Source organism: Cloeon dipterum, chromosome 2 (genome assembly GCF_949628265.1).
Source record: "Cloeon dipterum chromosome 2, ieCloDipt1.1, whole genome shotgun sequence".
Classification (NCBI taxonomy): Eukaryota; Metazoa; Arthropoda; class Insecta; order Ephemeroptera; family Baetidae; genus Cloeon; species Cloeon dipterum.
This window is the reverse complement of record NC_088787.1, coordinates 21,104,814-21,131,974: the sequence shown is the minus strand read 5'-3', so window position 1 is coordinate 21,131,974 and position 27,161 is coordinate 21,104,814. Positions and strand designations below refer to the sequence as shown.

The window sequence follows — 27,161 nt, the reverse complement described above, 5'->3', positions numbered from 1 at the left end:
ACTAATGCAGCATTGACATAATTTTTATACGGCGCTGCGCTTTTATCGCTGCCGTAAATCAAAGTGGCGAGCGTCTTCATTCTGCAGCAAATATCTCCTTGCCTGCAATTAGCATCCATCCTAATTAACTGCGCGCATTTTTATGCATAACTCGCGGCTCGGGTGGTGTTTAATCCTATTAAAATCCCCCGGCAAGTAGCTCATTTTCATATTTTCTCCCATGTTTGTTCGTTCGTTTGTTTGTTTGCTCCTTCTTTACAACACCAGCCCGCAGATGCGGACGAGCGCTGTGCTACATTTTTTTTATCTCCGCAACTTTTCCTCGTTTTTTGCTCGCAAAGCCGCGCGGCCGTTTATTTATGCTCAGCGTGCAGAAACGAATGTTTGCGCTGCACGCCGTGGTATTAAAGGGAATTACTCTCGCGGTTGTTCCACCAGCTGAATGTTTCGTAATTCAGGAATTAAGTTGTACACTAACTGAAAGAGCCCAGCCAAACGTGTGTTCGCACCACTCTTCGGGACATATTTTTACAGTGCACTCGCCGAAATGATAATTGGCAAAATTCGCACCGACGCTGGAAATTACCAATTATGCAGTAATTTGTGGACAAACACGACCTGCACGTTTCATGCCAAATTGGTTTTTGTTCCATACAAACATTCAAATTGCCCTGCCAGTATTTTTAGGGTGCACATTTTTTTAATCGCATACAATGCGGCCTTTACAATTTTTTGGATTGGAATTTGTAGTGAATCAAAAAAGAACAATGAAGTCAATCAAAATATCGTGAGGATGAGCAAAATAGAGTCTGTCATTTTGAACTGCAAATATCATGTTTAGTTGAAGTTAAATTATAAGGGCTGTACTACATAAAAATTCGTCAGCCTTCTGAACTCTGAACAATCAGCACCAAAACCAATGGCAAGAGACACACATATTAATTTGGCTGTTTTGAATTGATGTTTCGACGTATTCCAAAATCGCACCTGTACATATTTCGGATTTACGGAATTAAAATTATTTTGAATTTGAATTATCAGAATCTTGCGACACTGGCCTTATCAAGGAGAAAAAGGGCGTCCTGGATACTGGAATGGCAGGAAATTCAAATTATGGGCGTAACTGGGTAAATCTTTGAGAAGAGGCGTTTGTTTCCCTAAATCCAAAAATTATTCAAATTATCTTTTTGTCAGAAGAAATCTAGGTGAAACTTCGAGGTTTTCAGCCATAAAAAAACCAAAAAGCTCCATTTTGCTAACCACAACGTCTCTGAAGTCCAGTTAACTTTTTCCAACGTCGGAAACTTTTCCATCAGGCCACTCAACGAGCATGCTTAACAGAGGCGGAAAAGCCAATTGCGGAGAGGAAATTTAAAAATACAGAGCTGCATCACGCAACAGTAAACAACGACATGAAACATCTCTTTCCGAAAGTTTGCAATTTTTCCTCCGCCAGCCATCATAAGTGGCTCTCATTTCCCGGCTGCCAAGAACACACACACACACACAGTCAAGTGGACGGACAAACGAAAGAAAGAGAAAGAGTGACGGCGCGCGCGGCCCTTCTTTTCCACCACTGCGTAATGGCGCACACGCATCAGCACAAATTCCGTGTGTCGGCCCCGTCAGGCGTCCGTCCTTGCCTCGCCACGCTGGGTGTAAAGTGAAACCTGGCAAATAGAGGCTCCGCTATCACGGCCGCACAAACACACCGCTCTTTGTTTGTCCGAGGTCCACATTGCGGGTCCCAATGCAATTGTGTGTGCACCACCCGAATCTCGCCAGCTCCGCCACCGCGATTTGCCATTCCTCGGTCTCTATTTTCAAAGCTAGGACTACCGCCAAGCTTGGAAACTTCAGAGGCGTGTCCAACGAAAAATTCTATGAAAATTCGGGAGTTAATTTTCCCATACAAATTTATTCAGATATAGGTTTTTAAAGACAAGTTGTTATTTTTATATAAAATATTGGATTGCAGTTTGAGTAATCTCAATTTTTAATAGTATGTTCATTTATTTCAATTGCTAATTGGTTTAAATTTTTTGCAAAAGTTACTTATTTTTTGCCCAGATTAGGTGATTATTTAAATTGAAGTCCAGGCACAAAATAACCTTATGATAATGAAAAACACATTCATCGGATGCTCTGTATTCAACCGTCAGTGGAAGAGGGCGTAACTCGCGGGAATATAAAACTCATGAATCGCGCTTATCCTATGGCATGGCCATTATAGCGGAAGCAGAAACAAACAATCGACGGTCGTTTTTTTAGAACCTCTGCACTTCCCGTAGGCTATGAGCTCACTGGGTCCCAGGTCCCAATAACACCGCCGAGCGGATAACATGGTGCCTGAGTGGCCGCAAAAAAAGGAGTACATCTCAATAGAATTTATTTAGTGAAACACAGTTTTTTCAGATCTCAAACAACGACGTCATAAATTCCCTTTAGTATTTAGAATGTATTACTATTGACACAATTACAAGGAAAGTGCATTGTTAAATGCGTTACAATTGAAACTTTTGTACGAAGCAGCTAGAGATAGCGAGAAAACACGTTTTTCCAAACAGAGCAAAAAAATGTTAAATTAAACGTGTTTCTAATAAATATTATTCAGTTACAATTCCCTTGAGAATTTTGTTTACCATTTGTGTACTGAATGAGGCTTTGATTTCAAAAGGTTTGTTTTTTTAATTTTTTCTGATTTTAATAAACGCTCTTCTAGGAAAAGTCTTCCGATTTAAAGACATCAAAAAGTCTGAAATTTAAAGAACGAGTATCAGCCGCTTTGTCAGTGCCATTAATTAAGAGTAAAATTATGAAAAAGACCTCAAAGCTGAAAATAGCATTATGTCTTTTATGCTTTGAACATTATATGCAATGAATTGAAGGAAATATCAAAAGACTGCATCTTTGTTATATCTACCACAAATTAGTTCTTCAGAATTCTTCGAATCCTTTTGAGAAAAAACACGCAATATGGAAAAACGCTTTTAATATCGAGATTTTAAAGAACACAAAGAGTATAAAAACGAATGCCATTTTTTATAATTTCAAATCAAGCCCTGTCGATGGGGCTTGCCGTGCAACTCGCGCCTGCACAAAGTGTCCTATTTTCAGCGGAATGAAAAACTCCTTCACGATGCTCCAGCTGCGTCGTTCAACTACTGAGCAATTTTTCACTCTCGCAGCGCGGCCGCTCTTTGGGCCGTGTTCGTTCGCCGCATGCACCGTACTTTCTTACATTATACAAATCGCTCAATTTATTTCAAAAGTTATCGCAACGACCCGCCGGCACGATCGCCCCGTAAATCTCGAGTACAAAGAAAGGTGCACCGGTCCCGCGTATTATTGTAATAATAATATTTTACGCTGCTCTGCCATGTGTTGCACACGACTAGCTGCTTTTCTTGTTCTTCCAAAGGATCGAAATGCTAATGCTGCTGACACTTGAATGGATCGCCCGGCGTATTGATTGGGCAACGACACACTCTCTTCGCGCGCAAAATACGTCAGCTTCAGCCAGCTACTTCTGTTATTAATTAATTTGTTTGCTCGCGGGACATGCAAACGACTGTCGCCTGCAGAGCCATTCCTTTCACCGCCACGTAATAAAAAGACCATTGTCGCTGCCTTCTGAGAAAAGCCCTAACAGATTATACACCTACGAAAGAGAATTATTCTTGGTAAAAATTTAATTTAAGTACAACTTTGTATTGCGACCAACCATTTTGCTATTTACATAATTGAATTTATGTTTACTATTTTGCGGTGCTTGCAAATTCAACGAAATTTTAGCCAAAGTTGAAGAACTAAGTAATAATATTTACTTTATCACATATCGTTATAACGCACAGGATTAATTGTTGTTTTTAGACATGGAAAGTTTAAAGCTAATGTGTATTTTTATCCCTCATACATATACATCCTTCCCAATGGCGTCTTTTCGGTTCAGATACAATATCAATCTTCTAAAATGCTTTTCAAAAAATGAACCTGCCGGTTCCATGTTGAAATCAGCTCTACTAAAAGAAATCCCAGGAATAACTTTGGCACAAATAGAAAAAGTCATTTTTCCATAGAGACCTTTGATGAAAATACATCCATCTGATGCCCGTCTCGAGTATGCCGGAAAAAATGAGCGTTTCAGGCTGAACACCATTTGGCATCGAGCAAGACGGCGAAGCCGACACTTGCAAGCCGCTCGGGGTCCGAACCAACATTTTGCCTGCAATAAAAGCAGCGGCAGCGCCTCTTCTCTCTGTGTGTTATGCAAAAAGAGATCTGTCGGAACAGCACCGGCTTTTTACGCCGTGCTTTTGTGCGGAACCTCGCATGACCCGCCGTATGTAATACGCACACTTTTACGTATTCCCTCAACGACGCTGAGACGGCGGCAAAAAGCAGTCGAATGTCTATTAGAGCAGCGATTCTCCACCGAAAAGAGAGAGAGAGAGAGAGCTAAAAACACTTGTTCCATTTTTATTTTCCTACCGTGCGTCTGATGGCACAGCTATTTCCAGAAAAATAAAAACCAATGACAAATCGTGGATTTCATTTCTTTGCTCGAACACCGAATCTTATTATTAATTTCTTATGGCCTCGGCTTAAAAAACGGCTAATTGTTTTGAAATCTGATAAATATTCCTGAAATATTGTAAATAGAGGAAAAAAATTTAAACTCTTGACTTGGCTGGGATTTCTTGTGTTAATATTTATTTATTTGATATTAATAATAAAGAATTTGAATCAGACAAGGAATCAATGGAATCATAAATGAGAGCGGAAAATTCTCCACTTGGTGTACACGGCAACTTGGGGAAAATTGACTTTGACTATATTTTCATTAAATTTAAAAACGGCTCAACAAAAATTGAATTCTTAACACAAATAGTCATGCAGCATCAAGCATTATCAAAGAATGAAAACGAAACTTTTAGCTGTCGACAAAGCGTAGCCTGGAGTGCTACTTTAAGAAATAAATTCCATCTGATAAGTATAAAACAAAATTTAATGTATTCCGATTGTATATACATAAGCAAATAAAATGCTTATCGCTTCAATCAGGGGGCAATTTAAGCTCCTGCCGCGCAGGTTGCATAGCTAATCAGGGGCCAAACACGAATTCACCGCCGCCGAACTACCGATAATGTACTTTTGGTGGCTTTTCGGTAAAAGAAGGCGGCGAAAACGGCCGCGAATCGAGATAAGGCCGCGCGAGACATTACCACGGTAATAAAGAGGAGCTGGATTTGACGACGTAAACAAGCCTAATGGAATTTTTTACTGCCAGCCAGCGCGGCCCCAATTATTTCTTTTCTGCGCCGTCAGACACGCGAGCTTGCCGGCTCTTGTAGTTCTGCGATTAGCGTTCACGCAACACGCCAATTACATCAGAGCCGATCAAGCATGCCGCGCGCTGATCGTCGCCAATTGCACTTTGTTTAGCGCTTAATTGCACCCGCAAGCAATCCAAGTTAGATCAGCAGCCGAGATGAAAGCAAGCAAAGACGGGGGAGGAAGCGGGCATCGCTCTGCGTTTTATTGCCTTTGTTATCCAGATTGATTACAAAGCACTGAAGCAAGAAGTAAGTGCAAAGCCTGCGATAATCTCTACCAGGAAGCTATTTTTAGGGTAAAAGCTAAAGCGATAATTACAGTGAAAAGAACTTTTAAATTTCAAATTAAAAAATAAAAACGTGCGTACGTTAACAAATATTTCCCTTATTGAAAAAAAATCCAATTCCGAATTCCCCGGAAAAGCCATGTTAAAAATTGACTTACGCTTATCAACAAGTTATACAACCCACAAAACATTTGAAATTGTCAACTGAGAGCTTGAGTTAATGAAATCCATCTTAGAAATATATTAAAACTCTCTACTGCAGGCCGATAAATTTCTGTACGAGATTTTCCCAGAACACTCTTCTGCAAACGTATGAAAATTGCAAATCATTCAATTCGTTTCGTTGAGCAGATTTCAAAATGAGTTATAAAGTTTTTCACTATTCCTTTGACAAATTTTCATATAACATACCATCGAACGAATTGAAAAATAACCCATAGTATTAGGATTAGAAGGTGCAGTTCCCTTGTTTTTGAGTTTTCGTTGAAATTTCCAAAGCTTGCGCCTTATTTTGAGAACAACATGTTTTCTGTGATCAATAAACCCGACAGAATAATTTAGAGAAGCAGACAGCGGCTGTGTGTAGCTCGAATACGCAACAACTTGCTTTTGGGCACTGGCGCAGCACTCTTGCAGAAAAAGCGAAAAGTTTGGTATTGAGCAAACTAGCAGAGAAATTGAAGGGTTGGACCTGTGCCTTTTGCAGCCGGAGAGCAAGTTGGGCCGGCGCCTGCTCGTCGAAATTAATCATGCAAGCCTCATCGTCATCACCGAGGGTCGAGTCAGAATTGCCTTTTCGCTGCTAATTGAGTAGCAAATTCGCAGCATCTGCCGTCAATGATGCGGATAGACTGTGATCAAGGTCCCCCGCAATATCCGTAAATCTCGATCAAGGAACCAGCCGGATGGATGCGAGACGAGGGGCCAAAACGCGCCGCCGAGTAATTGCCACCGCCTTGTTTGCCGAGCACGTGACTCGCGCCTTAATCTAATAGGCGTGCCGAATAACTCAATTTGCGCTATTGTCTCGTTGGCTGCGCCGGCCGAAATGCTCCGCCGAGTGAAAAATTGACGACCTAATCGCTTTCGACGCTGCTGCTCTTCCCCGCCCGTCGAAACCATCACGAGCTGCGTAATGGCAAATTGTGTTTTCGCCCGGAAAGCCATGCATTTTTAAACAAGTAAATCAAAGGCTTGTTGGAAATGTATTATTCAAATGAGTACAGAAGCTTCATCACATTAAATAAATTTGAAATAACATTCTTAAATTTAGAGCAGGGGTTAGAGCAGAAAATTCAGCATATTTAAAACAATAGTTAATAGTTGACAATGAACGCTAATAATGTTGAGGATACTATGTATAATGTTTAAATTCAAAGGAAACTTGTATAGCAAACGAAAATAAAAACAACTCGCTATTCAACAAGGAAATTCAACAAGGGCTTATTAAATATAACTGAGATCAAAAGTATTTCTCTAGCATTAAATTAAAATATGCTAGGAACCCCCATCATCAGAGTTTAAGATTTATATTTATCGTTTTTTCTTTGGGTTAATAATCGCAGGGGTGTCACTCAATAAAAAAGTTACTAGTTTTTTTATGGTTTTTGTAAATCATTGGTCACCTTGAATCAAATTAATTTCGATTAAGAGGGCATTGAAAAGTCTGTTAATCGTGACGGCTAGCCTATTTTAAGAAACACGACACCACATTTTTAAATTTCAAAATTTTCTTATACGTCGAAAAATAAAATTTAACACCACTTTTACTTTCTATTCTTGCCAAATACAAACGATTTTCGAGCAAAATACGTCTTTCACCGTTTCTCCATTTTTTCGTCAATTACTTTGAGTGAATCCTGAGGAAATGTTTTATCCTTGAATGGAATTACAACTTTCAGAGGCGAAATTAGAGAGAGAAAACAAAGCTGCAGCAGAAGTAGCGTGGTGGAAAATCCTTCAAAGCGATGAATGATGAGCTGCTGGGTAGGAAGGCGAGGAATGAGCCTTTTGAAGGGTTGGATTGGCCAGATTATCATTTTTGCCCGAGTGTGTCTCGACAATTTAGGCGCCGTCAGGCCAAATCCACCCCTCGCCTTGTTTATGTACCCTTCTTGCGCTGGCGGAGAGGCGAGAAAAGCACAACACGCACATTATGTATTATTTACACTCGCTCCATCGCAGCCAGAGAGAGGAGGAAAGAAAATAAAAACGGAAAAGAGACTCAGTCCCGCGTGCGCATGGGACGAGCTACATACATAATAAAATGAGCAACAAAGGACAAATGTGGGACAGCTTTTAATAAAGTCGAGCGAGAGGAGACGCATCAGCGAGATTTGCTGCAGAGATCAAGTAACCCTCCGCACTCGGAACACACTGCGCGTCCATTAAGGTAATGAACGAAATAAAATGATTCTCAGGCTGTCGCCGGCTGGGTGCATGAGGGGAAAAATAATTCGACGTCAAAAGGCCCTGGCTGTTTAAGCCTCCAATAAATCTTATTTAAGATGCGATTCAACCTTGAGCGGAGCAAAAACGAACGGAGACGGATGAAACGCCGGCCAGACGCGCCGCCGACCCGTCAGGCAAAAAATTGCGCGTGCTACATTCATTACGGCTCTTTCACCGTCACGCCGACAAAGGCTGGAATTGCGCGAAAGCGCTTTTTCGCCTCCTTTTCCAGTCAAAATGTTGTTTTGGACCAAAGATAGATTGCTGTGTTGCAAGGAAAAACGGATTTCCTAGGTCCTTCTTTAAAAATAAGTTTTTTTAAAAAAGAATTTAGGGTTAAATCAAATTAGATGATTATAATAGTTAGGAATGAATTGAAGAAATGCTTGATTGTATTTACATAATTTTTTTATTAATTTAATTTAAAAAAAACTGTTTTTAATGTGTAAATACAATTTGTCACCACAGAAAAAAATCGGAACTCTGTGCATATATCCGATATATCCATCGATTTTTGAGTTTTTTTTCTTATTGAAATTTATAGAGCGAAAATTACTTTTAGGGCAACTTTGGCGCTGATCGAAGTTCCAGTGGAAGAAGACTGGTCAAACGTAACCATGTAATAATAAAACCAATGATGAAACTTTATTTGCTTTAGCTTTTAATCTTCCAAGAGTGAACTACCCAACTACCTCGTGATTTTAAAGTACCCAAGACAAAAATAAAATGAAATAGAACATTAAAAAAGGCTTCTTTCCTCTTTTTATTACTAAATTTTTTCAAAAATGGTTATTTCTTCTCTTAATATTAAAAAACGAGACAAAGCTTTAATTTGACGATTGAGTCTTTTACGGCTGCCTCCATTGTCAGGTAGCAATTTTTCACTCATTGAGGCAAACGGGAAAAATTCTCTTGTCAATGCAAGTATTTTTTGCAATTACGACAAATCCTTCGTCGCTACTGCAGCTTTTGATATTTTCAAGTGAACGCACGTTGCAAAGAAAAAATATGGATTTTCATCTGCTTTTTCAACTAGAGAGCAAACAACGGCACTCTTCCCTCGCTCTTGCATACATCGAACTTTGCTTTCAAGTCGCGCGGGAGCAGAGTGGCAGTCGGATTGAAAGAGCAAAGTAGTAGCAAAAAGCACAATTCGCACTGCCGGGGCGGGGGAATAAAGCCAGCCAGCAGCTTTGTTGCAGAAAAATCACCGCTCCAGCCTGTCGCACGGGTAATTATTTAGGCCAAACTTTGCCGAGATCTTTTGTTCGCACTCTGGAGCTGCGCGATTTTGAATTAATGGCCGAGTGGCGTGACGTCAGCCCCCACAGACAAATACGGGAAAAACACACACACACACTTTTCCCGCTTTCCACTTAATTTATACCGGGGCTCTCTACTTCGCCAGTAATCTCTCGTTATTTTCTGACCCGCGTGCAAACTTTCGATATCAATCATGACGCAAAAAAATAATCTCGGCCTGCGCCGTGGAGCGAAGATGCATTAATTTTTGCCCTGGTAGCAAATCTCGCAGAAAGCTGCTGCAAGTACAAATCATTTTAACGTCTTTGCGCAATCGCTTTGTTTGCCCAGTGATGGAAAAAGCAATTTTCCCGCATTCGAATCGCGGATAAACCACTTCCGATCCGATTGCACGAGAGAAACGTATGCATCGGAGACGCAAAAAAGCGCAATCTATTACTAAGTCAAAATTATGGCACACGCCAAGAGGCTAATGGACCTTTTTACAACTTTAACAGCCAAATTGTGTGCGCAGGCGGAAAATTGACTCGAAAAAACGAATAATAAAGAGATGGAGTGGAGAAAACCTCTGTTGATAAGGCTCGAAAATCAAAGTTTAATTTTAATGTATTTTACATTTTGAAAAAATCTTCTCCGTCACATTTAACCTAATTAAAAAATAGTCTTAACGCGCAAAATAAACACGAAAAATCATAATTTTCAAAAGAATGAGAGATACACGAATATTAGAATTGTTAGGTGCATTAAATCTTTTAGTGATCCAACAATTTTTTTTGTACCAGACAGCAATGAAATATTCTGTGTGAAATGAATTGATTTTAAAAATTAATGATAAATCAACTTTTACTATATATGTATAATTATCAAGTTAAAAAGCGATTATGTCTTCCATACACTGCACAAATTGTGTTTACCCACAAAAGTGACCACAAATGTACGTTTTGAGGTAAAAAAAGGAATTCAGTGGCGGCATTTTGGCGTCGAAATCCATTTTTGCAATAATTCATTTTTCTGCCATTTAATACACATTTTACGCTGGTTGTCTGCGCAAAAAGGCAGCACGCGGGAATGTATCAGTAAATCAAGTTCGCAAAAAGCCACAAATCAATGGCAGCCGACATCCAAATACACGCTCGGCCACTTTATCTGGCTGACCCAAAATGATACATTAGGGGGTGGGCGTGTTTGCACCGCCGAGTATGTACATATGTGCCATTACATACACATGCACAGATTGTAATTTAAAGCTGAAACAGCGCACTCGGCGCGACCTCATCATCATCATCATCATCAACAACAACGGAAAGGCTCATGGATTGCCACACAGTCTCAACATATAACCCTTCCTTGAAATTCAAATATTTTCAAAATGTTTTTTGCAAGGTAAAAATAAGTGTGATATAGTAGGAGATATATCATCGTCATGTGTTTCGTGTTGTTTCTTATTAGCGCAATTTTGGTCACAGCACCAAACTGAAGTTTTAATTGATAAACTACAGCAAAAATTGGCTCTTTTCTGGTCCTTATTATTCCGTTTCAACAACAGATAGCTCCATTTTTTGTGAGTTTTTTTGTTTCCACCGGTCGAGACGACGTCCAGTAGTTGGATCAGTTGATTGACCAATTAGTCTTTATTGAGTTTAATTACCTATCATTTTTCAACTATAGCAGCTAAAAAATCTAACTTTGCGGGTTATGGCAACCCTAGCTGCAATAGCTGGCCAAGGATAAGGGTGTTCAATGCGCCAGTGTCGAGCGCACTTCATGCGAAACGGACTTTCCATAGTTCTTCTGGGAAAACTTGCCTCTGTATGTATCTATGACGATTTCGCATGATTTCTGCGAATAAAATGCCAGTTCGTTCGGTGGCAGCTTGTGCCAGCAGCGATGCAGTTGTTTATTTGTTTCGCTTTGCGCTCTCAGGGGCAGGCTTGGCTGTTTGTGCTCAGAGGACTGCAGCCGCATGGAACACCGCGCCCGGTGTGAGTGAGTTTGTCGCGTGTGCATTCACTAAACTTTTGCCCGCACCGACCGAGTTTCACCCGGCATTTTTGCCCAGGCCTGCCGAGTTTACCTGCGCTCGACGCCTGGCTGAATGCACGGCTTTTCACGCCTGCCTCTACCATTTCAAAATTGCCGGCTGACGAGTGTACCTGGCAGTCAGTAATTCGTGGAAACGGCAGACTTGCAAAAATGGGGCATTCCAGTGGATATTTGCGTGGGATACACCAGATTTGTTAGAAAAATAAGTATAGGTCTACCATTACTTCTGAGTTTCCAATCGTTTTTAGTACCATCAAATTAGTACGAATCATGCAATTATAAGCAAACTTTACAATGCTCTTCAACCGTTAGTGGAGACCAATCAATCGGTTTTTCGGTCATCGGTAGCAGAATGGCAAGCGGTTCACATAAGGCGGCATGGGGTTCTCATGGGAGGAAAAAGGCTTTCGGCGACTTCTGGCACTTTACTTTTCTCGTTAATGCTCTGTAATTAATCAAATATTAAAATCCATGAAGTCAAGGGAGACCTTTTTAAATTATCAATATCCTGGTTGTCACTCACATTTCATCATTCAAATTCAGTGTCTGATCAAACGGTCGAATTTGCAAGTAGATTCAACGAGCAGGATTGTTTTGGGCCACCATAAAAGCATGAATATTCATTCGGTCCGCGCGCGATTTTGCGACAAAACGCGCAGCTCGCGCGCATTAAAACGGATGGCGCGTACGTACTTGTGAATAATAAAGTCATAGAGGCGACGAACCAAGTTGGGCGGGCCTGCACTTGGCCTAAATTATTGCGCGCGCTCAGAAGGAGCAGGCTAATTTCGGGCACATTTGTTCGGCGCCGCACGCGCGTGGAACTGCTCTCCGAGGGGGTAGTTAGTATTTAAATTAGCGCACATTATATTATGCATAAATGCCTGCGTTTCAATGCCCACGCCGATTCCGAAGAAAAAGTGAGCTACGCGCGCGCATATTTAATGCATGCGTGTGATTTGCTTCGATTTGGTGCCGGCCAAGACTGAAAAAGAGACACGTCGCGCCAATTTCACCCTCCGACCGACGCAAAGTTTCTTATCACGACTCTTGTGGGTCGAGTTTGCGTGATAAGCAAACTGTTTTCTTGACTAAATATTCTAACAGCTGCAAGAGCCGTTTGAGGAGGACACTAGTAAACGGAAAATTTCGTGACACTGCGTGAATCTACATAGTTTATGAGTTTACTTTATCTAAAAAAATTTAATTGATCAGCTCAAATGTGTAAAAATTAATTTTTTTAAGCTTGTAAGAAAAAGATCACAAGTATTTTATCGATATTGTTCTTGTTCTGTGCGTCTTATTCCCTTTTTGACACAAATGGAGCAAAAGTCAACGCAGATTAGAGTCTTTAGAGACACATATCAAGTCATCTAGAGCTAGAGGCCCAAAACATTCTGAAACTGCCAAAATACTCCTGCAACCGTCTAAATTTTCTTTGAGGCTTACCAAAAATTTGGATATTTTTCGGGTGACAGTGCATTTGTGGTTTTAACCAAAAATTATCAGGAGATGCTTGAGATGAGAGGAAATTTTTCAGTCCGAGATGAGCTCCAATTTTTTGATCTCATGATAAGAATTATTTTTAGCGTAGAAGTAGAAAATAATTGCTGATGAGCACAATACAAATAGGAAACCTGTGAAAACTATACTCGAAAATATACAAGCCATCCTTTTTGAAGCTGTTTCAAAAGAGTGAAAATCTGCCCACTTTAATAAACTATGACGAAGCTTGTAGCGCGAAAATAAAAAAACAAAAAAGCGGATGTTTTTGCAAAGTCGACATAGTAAATTAATTAGCATGATGTTATATATCTGGTGCTTTTTGCGTTGTATTGTTAGTCAGAAAACAGAAGCTTTAGAAAACTTGCTGCCATAAAAAAATTGGCTAAAACAAACACAAACTTTTCTCGAGCTGAGCTTGCTGATAAATTGCAGGTAATTACGTTTCATGGAGGGAATAATCTTTAAACAGAGAGGAGACTTTCGATAATTGACAGAGAATGTATAATATCCTCGACGACACTGACGTAGGAAGGAAGATAACGCATAAAAGAGAAGATGCTTTTGCTTGCTTTCGCCCGCGAGCTGATTCTGTGTATTTATAACAAAGAGGCGGATTTTCCATCGTACAATCAATCACCGCTGTCAATCAAGCCGAGCTCGTGGTTGAAGTAATTTATTATTATTATCGCGAAAAATAACTTTTTGATTCCAGATAATAAATATTGGTCATGGCTGCGAGAGGTGTCAGCGGAAAACGCTTGTCATCGCTTACTCAGAAGTTACTCCTTCAGCGACGATTCATTACAGGCGTTAATCCGGCGTTAGGACTGCTTTCCGCATTTGTTGGCTCTGAGGTCAACTGGGGACGGTAATTAATGTAATAAACGCGTTTGCGCAAATTTGTTCAGTTCACTAGAATCTCGCTTCAAAGCGGATTGAAGCCTGGCGAAACATTGCCAGGACTTGTAGTGTAATAATCGCGAGCGAGCACGACGACGAGAGAATTAGTTGCGTTAATTTTCACTGCTAATGAGGTTGCTTTGCATTGCCTGGGGACGAATCCAGACACACACGAGAGGGCCTAGTTCGCAAGTAGGTGCGGTTTACTTTACACTCGATGTTATTTCTCCTTGTTGCGTGTGTGTGTGTGTGCCAGGATATCGCGCTCGCGTCAAGCTATGCGGCAAATCCTTCTTTCCTGCGGCACCCGCAAAGACTGCGCGAGTCGAGTGAACGCACGCATTAACAACGCGTGGTTGGCAATGTAATTGCTTTTGTGTCAACGAGTCAGGGTCTTCTCACAAGCTTCCCTCGCATTCGCGACAGTCGAGCATGCAAAACCTGGATGAATAACTGATTCACTTTTTAAAACTATCAAATAAGGCATGTAATTTTTCATGTTTGAAACCCATTTTAAGTCGTCCAAAGACAACACACCGTTAAAATATATGGTTGAAACCATATTTAGTATTTGCTATGGAAATGGTAACTAGTTCCGCTGAGTTGTTATTTTAAAAATTATGTCCAAGAAATACCATGTTTTGCCATTTTTAATGGGTTCATCGAATGCGAAAGTTAAGCCTTATGGAGAATAGGATTTTATTTCAAATTTCGAGGATTTTATCATCAGGAAATTCCATTATCTTCTACTTTCGGGGTTCGAGATAAAGTTTTTAACGTAGTTTTAGTAGCTCAGGAGTCATTTCTTAAAAATTAGTAGACTGAATAAGTTTATTTCCAAATAATTAACATTACAAAAATTGAATTTTTGAGACGAATATATTGAAGCCATGATTGCTAACTTTTTTAAACTCTGCTCAGCACATACCGTGGGCTATGAGCTCACCGGGTCCCAGTAATACCGCTGAGTGGATAACATTGGGCCCTGGAGGCCGCCGATGAGCTTGGGCCCAATGTGGCCATCTTTTCGCATCCCTGCACCGAGGTCTTTTATTGAAACGCCAGACATTTGTTCCGAAAGCCGCTGGAAAGGTGCGTAAATCAGCAAGTGGCAAGTCGACGCTGGTGCGCCTCCCAGCCCGTTGAGCAATTAGAGCATTTCGAGTCACGAAACTAAACACCTTTTGCCCTCTCTGACATTGGGCAGCCAGTATTAGATCAAATATCTCTCACTGCTTTGACACTCCAGAGAATGCCTTAACATTGCGAGCCAACATAGCCTCAATTTATTTTGCGAGGGAGAAAACGAAAACTCAACAAGCTGAACGAATGGCTTTGATATATGTTTCTCATTCAAACGCATTTTTAATTATGTGTCGTCTCCTTGCAATGGCAGCTCGGCTAACTGAATTAAATTTTTCTGGCAAAAAATCTTATAGCGTTTTCCCTTGAGCGGCAAAAAACGGCAAACGGCCTGCTCACATAGAGAATATTGCAATGTGTCAAGCGCAGAAAAGGCGTGCGGGGCGGCCAAAAGCCTGAGCTCAATTTTCGTGTTATCATAAAGCTGCGGCAGGGAATGAAAACATTTCACATGCATATACATTCGGAGCAAAACTCTCTTGGAATTCATCGTCAGCTCGCAAACAAACTCATTCACACGAATGTGCTCATCAACAAACACACAGCCAGAGAGAGGCAGGCGGAAAACTTTTCAAATCTGCAGCTCATTCACGGCATGGGGCAAGGAGAGGCGCGCGTAATTAAATCTGCGCTGAATTAATTTTATTTGGCCGTTGGCAACGCGCAAAGTGGCGGCCAGTTTCACCCGTGTGTGTGTGTGTGTGTGTGTGTGTGTGAAGTGAGCAGTATGCGGTATGCTCTCTTTCCACGCGCCGAAAGCGACCACTTCACACAATTTATACATTAGCCCGCACGCAGTTTGCCTCTCTTGAGATTTCGGGATGCGCAAACACAGCCTCCCGCGCACGCCAGGGAGCAACTTTGGATGCGAGCACTCAAGATGATGACGCCGATTACCAATTGTGTGTGTCATCCGCGCCTGGGTCGATCGAGTCGTGCGGCAAAAAGCACAGGCAGTGATTGAGATGTGTGCGGCCGAAATTACGACGACGCCATCAGAGATTTATGCGGCTCGCGTGATGCCAAAGAGCTGTTCATTAATTTATTGATTCGATCACACGCCTCAACTCACGAACGGCCCCAAGCAGCATTATAAATAAAATTTTGTTGTAATTATCAAATTATCTAAAAAAGGCCTTTATGAAAACTGTCGGTTTTAGAAACAAAACGAAAATGGTTGCTAAAAGATTTAATCATTTTCTATCATTCAAGTTTTAACAGAAATATTCATGGAAATAAAAGGCTTCAAACAACACAATTTTTCGTCGTCTTTAATCATTATATTTTCAATTTTGTAATTGATGGATAAAAGTCGAGTTTTGAGAGTTTTTCCTATACTTCTAAACAAAGGCTTTTACCTTTTGACCTTTGAAAGAACTTCAAAAAAGTTTTGAATCAAGAAAATATGTTGATTGTGATGAACTTTTGTCGAAAATAATTCACCAGTGAAGCCATTCAGGTATGACTTTTTAAACTCATTTTAGAAGCAAACGCCATGCAAAAAGAAATACAACTCCTAAAAATGTGATATTGATGGCATGAAATTGCTAGATTAAATTAACAAAAGAGTCTACACCCGTGTAAATGCAGCCCAAAACCATCTAAAAATAGTCCCTCTTTTTGTCAAAAAGTCGTCTAAAATTTCAAACCCTAATAATTTCATACAATTAACAGCCTTTCGAGGTTGCTTTGCCTCCTTTGTTAGCTCTGTTCAATTTTGCACTTAAAGCCGCCCGCCCTTTTTTCAATTTAAATTAAATTTCACAAATTAAAAGTCATAAACTCGTGGAAAAACCCTCCGTTCTTGTTACTCGCCTGACATTAAAAGACGGGGAGAAAAAGCAGCTCGCAGCTAATTTCAGTAATAGCGAATTGATCACTCACTCAGTCGAGTGTCTGATTATGCTGGTGGCACTGGTAATTACATCGTAGGCGGCGCGGGGGGCACCATTTGCATCTTAATGCCCAAATCCTGGCTAATGGCCACGCGCGCACTCTGTCCATTTGCACAAAGCCCAAGCAGCCGGCCGGCTTTTCAGCCGCATAAAGCCAGCCGGCTAGGCTTGCCTGCGCGGATTTGCGGTCAGTTTTTAGCATAAGTAGCTCATTTTCGCAGACTCTTAATTGAAATGACTCTGCAGTGGCATAAATTTTTGCTCCGAGAGCAGAGCGGATTATTTAGTGCGATAGCGTGCACGACTCTCGTTATGATGCGTCGAATTCATTTGCAAAAAGGAAAAGCTGACGTGAAATCAGGGTAGAGATATGACAATATTTCATTCATTTGTGTCTGTAAAAAAAGTTAGTGAGATATATTTTCAGAGGGGACTAATTGGAAATTTAATTTAAAAATATGCAGCTTTGGTTCTTTTTCAATTTTTTTATGTTTTAAAAACATGCAAAAAAACGTATTTATTTACAAGTTAAGATTAACTAACAGACTCTGAGTCTTTTTACAGCCTTTCAATAAATTTTCCGTTTTTTTATTATTTTTTTATCTACAGCTTGGATAATGGGAGAGCACCGACATGGCGTTTTTTTCCCTACTTAATGTTTGATAAAAGAAAATAATTTGTTAAAGATTCCGGTTTATTATGGTTCTCCGTTATTTTAAATTACAAAAATCTTTACAATTTTTTAACTCCCATTATTTCTTTAAAAGTGGTCGCTTTTCAATGAACTTAATATTTTCGGAATCTGCTCAACAGGACAAATCGAATTTTGTGCAATTTCCTTACATTAAAAAAGTAAGTGATTTTCCAAAATTTTCCAACAGAAAAGCGATTTTTGAAAATCACGTGCTTGTAGAAGTTTTAATTTTTTCCTAAACTAGTTTTCAATTATCTTTTTTTAATAGCTATACCCAAATATTGTTAGGCTGCATAGCACGCTGGTAAATACGAGTCAATTTTCAAAACTGTTTTTCAGGGAAATTGGAGTGACTAAATCAAATTTTAAAACATTGATCAGCCTCCTGTATATGCCACCATTTTTCCAAGAAAAAAATTCAACATTTTCATCACGAAAATTTTGAAATTTCGCAAAGGTGACTGGGAACGTTTCATCCATCACTGGAGTATGAGAGAAACGCTTTGAAGCCAGCGAGCATCGTTTTCACGGTTGAAACACCTTGCAGCAGGGGTGTGTGTATCCCGGCACACTGGCTCAGACAAAAAGTTTCGGAGGGAGAGAGGAAAAAACAAGCAGCACAAAGTTTGCTTTCCAGCCGGCGGTCGGCCAGTGCTGACTGACGACGAGACGCAAACAGCGATATGTTGACGAGACGCCTGCTTCTTCCCCTCATTTTGCAAAAAGGATGTGGTCCCATGCGAAAATAACCGCGCTGTGTGTTGGGCGACAGCTAGGGCAGTGGAGAGAAAAAAAGAAGCTAAAAAGAAAAGCGGAAAGAGCGAAAATAAACAAACGCTGCTTTCACTTAATACACCCCGCTCTCGGCTTCGCTCGACTCGCCGGGGTCCACATAATGATATAAAATGTTGTTTGTCTGCTGTGTGCGGTGGCGGCGCTCTTATTTCAATTGTTCCTACTTACGTAATAAAAGATGGCACACCAAAACGAGGGACAAAAAGCAGCAGCACTTTTACAGCTTGGCCGAGCAAGCACAAGACCGCAATTGTAAATTCTCCAAAGCAAAAAGGCGACGGCGGTGAAATTAATTTCAATTTGCACTTCAAGCTCCCGCAGACCGTGTCGAGAGAGTCGCGTCTTCCCGTTTGCGCAACAGCTGGTGCAACTCGACGACCTTCAAAGCGTTCCTAAGGTTCAAACGAGCTAATTTTAATTTTGTTTCATTCCAGACTTTAATTAATTGACTCTACAATTTTATAATCTTCTCATTTAAAGTTAGAATCTGAAGAAAGAACGGTGATTTTAAGATTTTATCTCCAATACCCGTGTTGCTGCTAAATTTTAATTTGGCGATATAAGCCGTTGATTTCCTGCTTGTTTGATTGGCGATTGTGGCGCTTCAGCGGCTAGGAAATGAGACTTCAAAAATGAAAAGACCTTCAAACGCTTTTGCGTACATATCTCTCCAATAAAACTGCAGAAAATAATCTGTCTCACACAGGTTCCGTTTTTAATGTTCATCTTGCAACTTTCCATATTTCCTCTGGCTTCGATTGGACGAAAATAAATATGTGTCTCAATTTCACGAATAGTATTCCCCGCAGAGTATTAAACTGGTGAAACTGCGCGTCGCAATCAAAACAAACGACGAGCCCCAAAGGAAGTTTCGTCATGTGGAAGCGGTCGCGAAAAATAGTACTTACACGCGCTGGCGGAAAAGAGCACAGCTTGCGAAATAATAATACGCAGAGCGCTCTCGCGACACAGAATAATTGCTTGGCTGCGAGCGATGCGGCTCTCTTTTTAAAGGTAAGCAAACAGATCGTTTTGCCGTGGTGGTCCTCGAGAGCTGCCACCCGCGGCAAACACCGGCTCTACAACTGCTGCTGCGGACGCAAACGCGGCCGTGTTAGACCGTGCTCCTCGCTCACAACCGTTAATTAAACCACTAACTAAGATGAAAAGAACAAAAGCAGGCTCTGCATTGTAAACCTAATTAAAATTAGAGCTGTGGATTCGCCCCATTTAATTTAATTGTTGTGTCGTTTGTAAATATACATAAGTTGAGAGCAACGACTTCATCGCGATTTGACATTTGAAAACTTTGAGGGATGGAAGTTCACTGCTTTTAATTTCTACGTGTTAATTAGTTTTTAATTTATACCGTGATGAGACAAACTGATGTGTGAAATAGTTCAAAAGTTTTTAGTTGTTAAAAAATGAGCACTGGTCACATACCGACAAGACATCGTCTTGGTTTCACCATTAAGTCTGCTGATTATGATTTTGTTTTTCAGATATTCAGGACATCAAATTAAGTATTGTAGTGTCGAGTGGGTGTTGAATTCAAAGTCATGATGGAAGTGTCTTATTGCGTCTCGGAACGCTGAGGCTTATTTTCCCAGTTTTTGCGTGGCTGGGGATGTTTTCAAGAAGAGCGATACCCGACAAAGCCACGGTCTTTGCGCGCTAGCCTCTGATCTGGCCCTCGACAAATTCCACTAACGCGACCATTCCTATTTCTGACTACAATGAGAGCAGGAGCGGTTCACACATTTTCGAAAACTACACTCTCGACTTTATTTCCGCATAGGTACTCGCACTTCAATCCCTTTTGTGTTTGCGTCCTGCAATGATCGGCTAAGCGTTTTGGAATAATTGCAACAGTACGCAGCTCAGGGATGTTACGGTAAATTGTAACAACAACTATTGTGAGTTTCCAGAAACAATTGACTCAAGCATCGTAGATTTATTGCAACGACGATAAACGGCATTAATATGTACAGTATAGAACTGAGGCTTAAAGTTAATTGAAAGCTTCTCGGAGTCTTTGACAAGAGAAACGCCTCAGAGTTAGAACAGTTCGTAGGAATCCGTAATTTATTTCAAAGAGCAAAATTTGTTCAAAAGAGTATAGTCGTTGTAGACGCAATGCGAAGAAAAATGATAGATGCAGTCTTGTTGGGTGCGAGATGACAACAAGACGGAGCGACAGTTTGCAGCAGCGGCGCGGCGTGTGACCCAGCTCGGTGGCGGCGGCCGCGACCTGCCTGGCGAGTACCCGAGGCCATTGTTCTTTTGCACAGGCTGGCTGGCTGGCTGGCGTCGCCCGCTCGTAATAACAATATTTGTGTGCGGTGCATATCTAGGCTGGGTCAGCGCGGGCGGCTCTTTTGGCCGCGACCAGACTGCATTCGGGCTAACACTATCTGTGTGAGTATGTGTGTGTGTAAGTCTGGCCGGGAATCTGCATCTGCACACAATGCAATGCAGACCCGCCTGACGATAATTAACAGTTGCACGCGCGCGGTCCGAATCGCATCGTCTCTCCGCTTTATTCAATTATCGCGTCGTGCGAGTATATGCTAATGGCCTGCTCTGCCATTTTTCAACCTACTTGCGGTCTCTGCTGTCCAACCACCTACACTTGGCATGTTGCGGTAGGCCTCAGGCATCAGAAATGGCTGCAAGCTTGAAATATATGTGAAAATGTTTTTCTCTTTGGTCAGAAGTGTATCTCTAGTTCAAATTCTTCCGAATTTGTCAGCAACCTATACTTCCGAGCCTGAGTGTCAAAAAATCCAGTCGTTGTTAAGATCAGTCTGCGAAAGTGGCGCCTCTATTGAACAATCAGTTTGCTTTCATTTGCAATTTTGGCTACTTGCATTTTGATTTCAGATTCGTGCTGCTTTCAATTTTAGAAGTAAAAGTATTTCATTTGACGTGCTGAAAACCTAAATCGGTAGATACTACCAAGTGCGGTAGATATCCAAGAAGAAATTTTTCAAAAGAAAAAATCTTTCCTGTCGTTTTTGTCGCTGTTGGCAGAATAGATTATGGTTTTCTGCGCTTCAAATGAAATTTTCAAAGCAGCGAGATTGAATCTGAAATCGCAGCACCCCAAAATTGTAAATGACCCATTGCGCCATCTGTTGACGGATCTGTACACGAAGGACTTCCCCAGTTAGTGATTTGACAAAAAAACAAAATGAAGTGAATTAATGCCTAATAGGGGTGAAGAGTCAAATCGAAAGGCACGTACCAGCTTCTAAAAAAATTCATTCCACAGCAAACGAATATAATTTTGCAAATTGACATATCAAACAAATGAGCTTTCATATAGAGTGATAATTGATCAGGGGCAAACAAGCTGCGACTCGTTAAATTCGATTATCTCACGTCGGATCGATCTCGAGAGCAGGAGCTGTTTGCGCCGCCTTTTATCTCGCGACGCGGAGCCGTGTGAAATTGATTCCAGTTAGCACGCTCGTAAAAGTGCATATTTAAGGACGCGGGCGACGACGACGCAAGATACGCGCGGCCAACTTGAGCATGCAGTATACATTCGCAAAGTTGGGGTAGGAAAAATAGCGTGTTAGCTTGCTCGCTTGCCGCGCGCGTCAACTTGCGCACTAAAAGCAAATGAGCGTGAGATGCTCAACGAAATTGCGTTCAACTTTAAAGAGGATATATGCTGTGCTGTGCGATTGAGCGGAATTCTCCCTTGATAATATCAAATTGACCTGGTGCGGTTGATGTTAAAGTTAAATTTAATGGCGGTGGTTTTCGTGTATAGGTTTGAGCGCACTGCGAAGCTGCTCGTTTTCTAAAGGGAGAAAGGTTCCAAGAATAGGATAGACCTCGACATAACCAAATCTATTCAGAGTAAAGAGAGTAAATTATCATTCGGTAAATCATTAATTTTATGGTCTAGAAGAGCCGCGCAGCACTGTCGGGGCTGCAAATAAATTGTAAACAAACTTTTTGCTTGCTACCTTTGTGACTTTTTGTGTTGCGCAACACACAAAGTTAATACCCGACAAACCAGTTTGGTGTTTCCTTCATCCTAAAATCCGTCCTCCATTAAAATTGGTTAAAAAAACCTTGCTAAATGCAAGTGAGTTGCTCTCTAGATTTTCCCTCCTTGGAGACTGAATCATTTGATAAATTCGTTACTAAGCAGCTCTTTAATATTTATAAAATTGAGAGAAAATAATTTCCTCAGCTACATAAATCAGAAGAGAACATTTTCTTTGCTTCTATATTTGTCTTTAATTTCGAAAAGGGAACCACAAAAAACAAACGAATGGCTATTCATTTCCTTAAAGAGGATTGATTATGCTAAACCCCAAAAATTCCTTGTTGCCAAAACATAAACCAATAGCAAAAGTTATAATTGCAGCCAAATTTGACCCATTTTTTTAGAAACTGATGCCAATTAAGCATGCCTTTCAAGTGGTGAGTACTGTCTCCTAACTTGCCTTGAGATCTTCACCCGATCTTATTTTCATTTATTTATTTCAAAACTTATAGAGATTCCACAAAAAGTGTCAAAGACCGTTGGATAGATTTCGACTAGAGGAATCGATAACTTCTAAAAAAAAATAGGGTCAAGCGCTGTAAATTACAGAGAAAAATTGTCACAACTTGAATTTTAATTGAAGCAAGGTCCTCTTTTGACTATAGCAAAATTTTTCTCTTTTTATCCTTGTCCGAGGACCGGAGGACCGGGAAGGGCGCGCTCTGCACTAGCACGAATGCTGGAACCCGGGTCTCAATAACACCGCGAACGGATAACATGGGCGCACCAGGCCGCACAGGGACCCAGCCCACTCAAGGGCCACTTGCCTCCGCACCGAGGACTGCATTGAAACGCTAGACATTCGTCCCGTGAAGCCAAATAACGCATGCTGGAAAGGTGCAAACCAGCAAGTAGCGAGTCGGCGCCAGTGAGCCTCCCAGCCCGTTGAGCAATTTGAGCATTTCGAGTCACTAAACTAACCACTTTTTGCCATCTCTGACATTGGGTCGCCAGTATTAGATCTCCGAACTGCTCAAATACCTCCCCTTGCTTTGACACTCCTGAGAGTGCCTTAACAATGCGAGCCAACGGGCTGGAATTGTAGAAAATAAATTTGAAAACTCACAATAAGATCAACTGGTTATTGAAGCTAATAATTCAAATAATTTTCAATTTTATAATTAGTCAATTTAATTTGACAATGAAGAAACACTAACTTTTCCCAAGTTAAAATACGATTCGTTTTACCTTGATTGCTTTCAATAAAATATCTACAAACATTTTTGCAAAATTGAATACTGTTAGCTCCAAAACCCACAACTTTCTTCCAACTTCCTCGCATGAATTGCAGCAATTCCTCTGCTTTAAACGGCGTGAGAGAGTGGTGCGGCGTTTGTTCAAAAACACACACACAATCGTTCGCCTAATTCAGTTACTGCCAAGTTTGGCGCAAACTTTCCTTCTTCTGCCTTTCGTGCGACGCCTGCAGGTGCAGAGGGTCGTAAATTGACGCGCACGGCACGGGCCCGATTAGGCCGATTCCGAAGTTGCATGCTCGTCCAATTATCCGGGGGGTGAAGCGAGAAAGCGAGGAGGGTGTGTGTGCATGCTTAAATTACGAGGGCACGCGACCTGCACTTTTTACGTGCGGCCAAAGAAAACACTGCTTCGCGTTAATGGGCGGTGGGATGACCTTTCACCTCTGGTCAATAGCAGCCTTACAAAGTTAGTTTTCAGCCGCCCGGGCCGTGATTGTTTGTCTGAGCTGCTACCGCGTCGTGTGTGTCAACTCGAGCAGGGGCAGCGTCGCAAAATGGCAAATGAGCTGCTCAAAGCCGATTATACGGAAAAAGCTGGCTGCGTCAAAACACTGCGTGGGTAGTTATAGCCTATCTGATGAGTGCGTTCGCCGATTGATAAAGATAGTTTTTGCTTGATGCGAGAGAGAAGTATTTCGGTAAAAGCCAAACCCAATTGTTCTGTTTCTAGAATAATTCTTTGCGTTAGTGAATATAACAACAGAAATATTTAAAAATCCGCAATAAATTCGGATTTGATTCTAACATCTTTCATATTTTGTGATCTTATCCAATCACAATCTTTCCATTATCAGAGTCACTATGGTTCTCTAGGGATTCAGGATAGTCAACAATCATTCCTCTGCGTTCAATACACAAATGACGTGATATTGCGAATTTTAAATCTCAATGAAAATTAGTGAAAACGTCAAATACTCCTCAAAATATGTAAAACATTTGGAAGAGGTCTCAAATTCATCTTTGATTGCTTCTATCCAACCTTGAATCAATTTTTGTCATACAGAGTACAGAGGAAACCAATATATTAGGGGCAGATTTTAATTATATCGTTGTGCTTTACCGTGCTGTCAGCTGTCGCTTAAAGGAGTTTGGGATTAAGTACAAAAAGGAGCTCCCAATAGTCTTAATAGATTTAGTGTCAAAAATTATCAAAATGTTTCGAGAAAAACACCACTAAAACAGTTCTACGAAATACTATATTAAAAGCTAGAAATATATGCGCATTTCATTTTGGCTTGAAAGAATAAACGACCAAAAGATGGCTTAAAACATTTAAACCATTGATATTTTCCAAAATAAATACCCGTTTTAAATTTGAGTCATGCCAATTTTAAATGATCTGTTTTTATAATTATAATAAGTGTGGATCGATGAAAAGTTTACAAACAATATTAAACAAGGTAAAGCCATTTTGTAATGATTGAAAAATAAACTAAGCCCTTGGTAGACTGGCTTAAATTGATCGCTTTTGTATTCGCTGAAATATGGCGTATAAATATGATAATATACAAGTTCGTCTTTCTCAATCAAATACATCGCTTCTCCGTTTTCAACTCGGCGTTTACAGTCTCGCTCGGTGCTCGGCTCTTTTCGGGAAATATTAAGCTTGATTTCTGCAAGCACGAAATGGAATTGCCGCACAAATATGCGTCTTGGCACAACCGTCTACGATCGTCTCGCAAATGAAATTGTGCGTTTTGACTCGAAAACGCAGGCTTTCGAAGAGATGAAGGAAAAGAAGACTCACCTTTGACGGGTTGACACAAGACAAAGAGAAGTGCTAAAAGTCCAGCTACGACGAACATGTTACTTCTGTGGCTGCAGTGAGGGCGGGTGACATCCATAATTATGCAGTGTGGAGGTGACATCAAACGATGGGAGGCTTAATTAACAGCTTTTTCCATTATACACTTAATGACGAGAATAATTTCAGTTTTGAGCGTGACGAGAGCGTATTTGTTCCGTCAACAACAGTTAACACTCAAGTTAGGATAAAGATAGAGCGAAAAATGTAACGACTAATGGTCCTCTTCGCGGGCAGAGACAATTACTAACAACGAGCTGCGTGTATTTTTGCACCGTGGGGCGGGCCGGTCACCCGCCACCCCTGTAGATGAATCTCGAGAGCACTGCCGCGGAAAAAACACATGCCAGCCGGGCCGATACTTATTAATCGAGTCCAATTACGGCGGCGGATCCATCCTGCTGCTCAGTACGTGCCGCAAAGTTACTCGTGGCAATAAGGGTGATGCGGAGAGAAAGAGAAGAGAGAACGGTTGCTGGAGACGAGAGACGACGGATCGCAGCACGCGGTGGCAGCCTCGCAGCCGGCGGACGAGCGAATGCTATGCCGCGCGGCTGCTGCGCGCAACCCGCAACACACAGCTCGCGACCGACCCGACCTCTGTGCGCCGCCCGGCCCTCCGACACGCACGACGCACCACGACGTGCCTAACGGGTCTGACAGAAAAAAGTTGCAACACAAACGTTGCCTCGTTTGAAAGGAAAGTCGCAAAAACGCTTGAGTTAGGATCGAATTACGTACATCAAAAAGTGCTGTGCACGTCGTACAAAGGTATTTAAAAAAAATAAAAATAAGACAAGTAGAGCTTTTGATTTTTTCTAAATACATATACATATTATGCTTTAAATGGAAATAATTCGAGCTAAAATATGAAACTGTCCCATTCAGAGACTGAAAAGCGTAAATTTAAAGCATCTTTGGGGGTTAGGAGGTGAAAAATAAATCGCTCGGGATCTTGAACAATTCTTCTCTTTAATAAGACAGTCACTAGTTGACTATGTCTAACAGAATACAAGGACCTTTAAACAGAATTATTAATTGACTTTAGAATTACAATTTAAGAGAATTGACTGAAGAACAATTTAAAATAAGAAAAGAATTTACCCGATTGAGCCGACTTGTTTGCTCGTGTTTCTGGCGAAAACTAATTTTAATTCGAATTTCTCTCTGTTGCTTACATGAATTTCTAACAAATATCTCCTAACAATCATAATAACAATACCCTAGACCAAAAGTGAAAAAGGAGTGGGTGCTCGGCTCCGCAACCACTTAACATCTATTCCGTTTTATAATATTAATGGCCCAAAAAGCTCAAAATGGCCAAAAATGGTCATATTTTATTAAAAAAAAGGTTGAAACCCCCATCTATATTCCATAACCACAGTAAAAGGCGGGAGTAGTATCTCCTTTAAGTCTTTCAGTTAATTTATTATATATATTTTCCGTTAAAATTTATTAAACTAGGAACTAAAATCAAGGGTGGTGATGTGAAGATTTAAATTTATTATTATTATTTTTGTTGGTCAGACCAAGACCGATTGTGAGTCATGTCGGTCTGTGCCCTTTTGGCAGCGCTGAAGGCAGTGCGCTAAAGGCACTGCCCAATTTTTGTACTTAACCTTTATTAAAATAAATCATCCATTTATTCATACTCTTCATGTTATCATCAGGTCAATCCAGGTCGTTGAAGGTTTCGTAGGTAAGCCTCTCTAGGGGTTG

At 40.9% G+C, this 27,161-nt stretch overlaps 1 protein-coding gene across 1 annotated transcript in view; it reads right to left on the bottom strand.

Moving 5' to 3' along the window:
- The window catches only part of LOC135936295 (protein amalgam-like), a 208,767-nt gene extending 182,767 nt beyond the window's left edge, over positions 1-26,000 (bottom strand). Inside the window, exon 1 of the mRNA XM_065479056.1 lies at positions 25,386-26,000. Coding sequence (XP_065335128.1) covers positions 25,386-25,506 — 121 coding nt within the window. The 5' untranslated portion in view covers positions 25,507-26,000. The remainder of the gene's footprint in view (positions 1-25,385) is intronic.
- Between the last annotated feature and the right edge of the window lie 1,161 nt (positions 26,001-27,161).